The sequence below is a fragment of the Antrostomus carolinensis genome, unplaced genomic scaffold (genome assembly GCF_000700745.2).
Source record: "Antrostomus carolinensis isolate BGI_N321 unplaced genomic scaffold, ASM70074v2 scaffold17585, whole genome shotgun sequence".
In the NCBI taxonomy this organism is placed as follows: domain Eukaryota; kingdom Metazoa; phylum Chordata; class Aves; order Caprimulgiformes; family Caprimulgidae; genus Antrostomus; species Antrostomus carolinensis.
Genome location: NW_010317256.1, coordinates 35,182 through 39,459, shown reverse-complemented (window position 1 = coordinate 39,459; position 4,278 = coordinate 35,182). Strand labels below are relative to the sequence as shown.

Genomic DNA, 4,278 nt, shown 5'->3' with positions numbered 1-4,278 from the left:
TTTCAAACCTTTTAGCGCTGTTTGCACTGAGATTTTTCACCTAAAAGCCACAGCAGTTTGGAGCGCTGCTTGATGCTTTTTGTAAAGACATCCACTTTCTGTCCACAAAAGGCCACATCATTGCCCAGTCAGTGCCCATGAGTGGTGGCTTACCCATACACATTGTCCTCCTGGTTTGTGTGGGGATAGGTATGTGTGAGCTTCTTCTGCTGTGAAAGGGAATAAAATCTTGCCCATGACACTGAGTAATCTGGTTATTTTAATCACTGCCTGCGATTCTTTGAATTATCATCTGTATTATGGGATAATTTGATCTCTTTGGTATTCAACAATGACTTTTTAAAGATTACCATATATATTATACAGAGCTAATATATTAAGACATACCTTAAGGGTAATTATCAAGCGTGTAATTTTATCTGTAGGTTCTTATAATGATGGTTAATGTCATAAATGCTTTTTAATGAAATTAAAGGCTTGTAACCCTGCTTGCCTATCCTTTGTGTGTCATATAATTAATAAGACCAAGCTTTGGTGTGCATCTCAGTGTCAAAAAGCATCATATAAACATCCATACTGATGGTAGATGGTTAGTCTCTCATCAGAGTAAGAATAAGGTTAAGGCCAGGCAGCTTGAGTGTATGTTACCTTATCTTTAAAGTCAGCTGGATGCACTTGTTAACAGAAGTACTTCTAACAGGATATATATCCTCATTTAAAAAAAAAGGCCATTGATCTCGTGTCTTATTATAATATTACATGCAGAATTATAAAGGAGTGAAAAGACAAGTGGGTTGCAGCACTTGGCATAAAGAATTGTTTTCCTTCTCATCCACTGAGGGTAGTGAAAATCTGTGTCCAACTTAAAAGCATTTGGAGATGGATAAGAAGCTTCATCTTGAATTGAATACACTTGTCTGGAATGTAGAAGAGCTGGGATTTTTGCCCAGTCTAGCCTAATTTCTGGATGCTCTGGCTGAGTTGATTATTTTTTATGGTCCCCAGATTTCCTATCTGAAAAATAAATGCCGTAATATTTCTTTTCTTTGTCTCACATGTCCACATTTTAAACTTGATGGGGCAAGAGATATCTGTGTGGTTTTTTGTTGAGTTTTTTCCTTTGGCAGTTACCATAGAATCTTAGAGAATTGTTCACATTGGAAGGAACCTAAGGTCATCTAATCCCACCTCCTGCTCGGAGCAAGGGCAGTGTTGAACTTCTGCCCTCTAGTCCATTTTCTTGTTGTGACTACTAATTAGGGAACCGGAAATTTTACATGTCACCAGTGAAAAGTAGTTCTAAAAAATAATGTAGGACTCATCAAGATTATTTTACTGTTCTTTGTCCTTCAGGGAATGATGTACCTAGAAGAGAGGAGACTTGTCCATCGGGACTTGGCAGCCCGTAATGTCTTGGTGAAATCACCAAACCATGTGAAGATCACTGACTTCGGCTTGGCCAGACTTTTGGAAGGGGATGAGAAGGAGTACAATGCTGATGGAGGGAAGGTGAGTGCTGTACATGACTGGTAGTAAACATATCACTGTGACAAACATCCTGAAGTTACCCTTTAGGGCACTGTATCCCTACGGGACTATTACCTGTGTAAGAAAGTCTGTCAGGGATTTAACAAATTGTGTTGTGACAGCACACATAAAAGCTGCTCATTTTTTACTCAGTGAGCTTCTCCAGGTGCTGAAATATAATTGTCTGAACAGTTTTCACACTCAGAATTAGGTTTTGTTGATATGCTCCATTTTGTGTCTTGTTTTAAGACTTCTGAAGTCAGTTCAATGAGTGATGGATGTTGTAGGGCATTTCTGCCAAGCCCCATTCTCTGGTCAGTATGGACCTCAATAACTTGCAGTGTCATTTTCCCTCACAAGTAATTTTCCAGAAATCAAGGCCACAGAACATGTTTGTATTTGTAGCATGTGAGAGTTTACATGTGCTCAGCAAAGAGCCACCTCTTCTATCACATTGGAAGAGCCTGTGTATGCTGTTTCTTGCATCCAAGTCTCCAATATCATTCTGAATGCCAGGCCACTAAAAAGCTAGCTTGAGGATAATTTTGAAACCAGACATTTTCCCCTATTACTTTTCAGCATACTGCACCAAACCCATGTAGTGCCACACCTCATTTCTAATGGGTTTGGATGAATGCATTATAAAATTCAGAAGGCTGTTAGCAAAGCCTGTATGTACATTCTGCTGCTGCCTGCTCCCTAAACATCTTGAAATTCCACATTTCAACCTGTCACAAAATCCCAAGAGATTCTTCATCTCCTGTCATTCCTTTTCCTGAACATTCAGTTTGCTTTCCATCTACTTGCTCTCTGTGTTTTTCTGTGCTTACTCATGCCCTTGTCTGGGACAAACAGCTGTTGCCAGTGTGTGCTCTTCTCCTGGATGGGCCGCTGCTTTATTTGTGTGGCTGCTACCTTTGGCAGCTGTTGCATGGATTATATCGGCATTTCAGTCAGTGAGGTGAAGAGCTGTGAAGGAGTCATAGGTTCTTTCCCATTTCCCAGTAAAGAGACCTCCAGGCAGGGAAGGTAGAGTTCTGGCACTATTCCCTTCCTTCAATTCTCTAATCCCCTCTTCAGTAACCAGTCTGCCTCTTCCCTCCATCAGCCGGTGAATAACAGAAGATTAGCTGGTCGTTGCAAACCAGATGTTCCCTGGCAGCTGTTAGATGGTGTCTTGGACCTGTGAGGCCAATCACACTGCTTGGGACTTCTGGAGCAGGATTTACACGTCAGATGTGTCACTTCCCTATTCCAGAGAAGCATCCTATGAAATCCAGAAGACATTTGCAGCTTAGAGTTGTATTGAGAGCATGCTAAGACAGATTCAAACTGGATAAAAGGAAAAGCTTTTTCACCCTAAGGACGATCAAGCAGCTGATCAGGTTGCCTAGGGAGGTGGTGCAGCTTCCATCCTTGGAGATTTTCAAGTCCAGACTTGATAAAGCCCTGAGTAACTTGATGTGGTCTCAGAGCTGAACGTGCTTTAAACCTGAGGTTGGACTGGACACGTCCTGAGGTCCCTTCCAACCTGAGTTATCCCATGATGAGCAATGCAGCTTTGCTACTTCAGCAGTTGCTCGAGTTTGGAAGGACCCAGTCGTATGTAATGGCAATGAAAGCGATACACTTCTGCAGAGTGTAGTGGAGGAGGATGAACTGTCTTTGCAAATGCTAAACAAACCTTTATTAGGGAGTGCTATTTTTGCCATAACTGTATAGGTTATGTTCATTAGTCAACTTCATGGAAGGTCTTTTCGTAAGGGTTTGATTGAAGACACATCCTCTGCTTTTACACCCACCATCTGTTCAGATTTTTGTGCGCAGTTACATGGATCTCTGATTTATTCAAGTATATCTTTCATAGTTCCAAATTAGGGGCGACCCATACAAGTAAAAATCTGGGTAAAAATCTGGGTAAAAATCTGTTTTTAATGTCCATCCATTAGAAATTAATGTAGTGCAAGACCGTGCCTCACAGGCCCAGCTCAGGAACAGGAAACACTGTGAATCTCATTTTAACATGAACTTATGAGGGTGAACAATTATGCCAAGCCTAGGTTTGTGTTCTCCTGCAGAGCCTTCTCTGTCAGAAGAGATGAGCTCCCCCAGGGAGGATTCAGAGCCAAAGGCTAACTTGGTACTTTTGACTTGCTTTCAGGAGCTACTTTTCTCACTGCAGTAATGATACAGAGGACTGGGAAGGCTAAAGTTCCTGATGGATACTAGGAGTTAGAAATTAAGCACTGTGACTTCTCCCCATTGCCTGTTTACTCTGATGATGATGATGTGGACTGTGAAGTATTATGGATGCTGCATTATTAACTAGCCTTATTAGAGAGCAGTCGAGGTAGCAGTGTCTGGTTTTGTAAACTGTTGAGGCAAAGCTTCTGTATTCCACCTTTTCTGCTGCACTTCAGAGTTGGGGGATTGGATGTAATTTTTGCATTGGTCCCATCTTTACACAAGTATGATGAAAAAGGGAGGATTTCTACTACATCTGAATGAGTGAAATCAGGGTGGTGTGAGAAATTCCACGGGTGACTGGTTTGTATTTCCCTCCTCTGTGTTTTATGAGGCAAAGCCCTATTCCAAAGGGTGGGAACAACCATTTCCTCCTCTGGATAGTGCTGCTTTTTTTTAAGCTTGCAATTGAAAAAGGGAATGGGGAGGAAGCTGATGTCTACATACAGGCTCTGTCTCTATGATTTTCATATTATATTTCTAAGGTTACATTTCTCTTGTCTTTCA

At 41.4% G+C, this 4,278-nt stretch overlaps 1 protein-coding gene across 1 annotated transcript in view; it reads left to right on the top strand.

The window, feature by feature from the left end:
- Window positions 1-1,353: 1,353 nt before the first annotated feature.
- The window catches only part of LOC104525383 (receptor tyrosine-protein kinase erbB-4), a gene marked incomplete at its 5' end in the record, with an annotated part of 31,432 nt that continues 28,507 nt past the window's right edge, over window positions 1,354-4,278 (top strand). Inside the window, one exon of the mRNA XM_029085093.1 lies at window positions 1,354-1,509. Coding sequence (XP_028940926.1) covers window positions 1,354-1,509 — 156 coding nt within the window. The remainder of the gene's footprint in view (window positions 1,510-4,278) is intronic.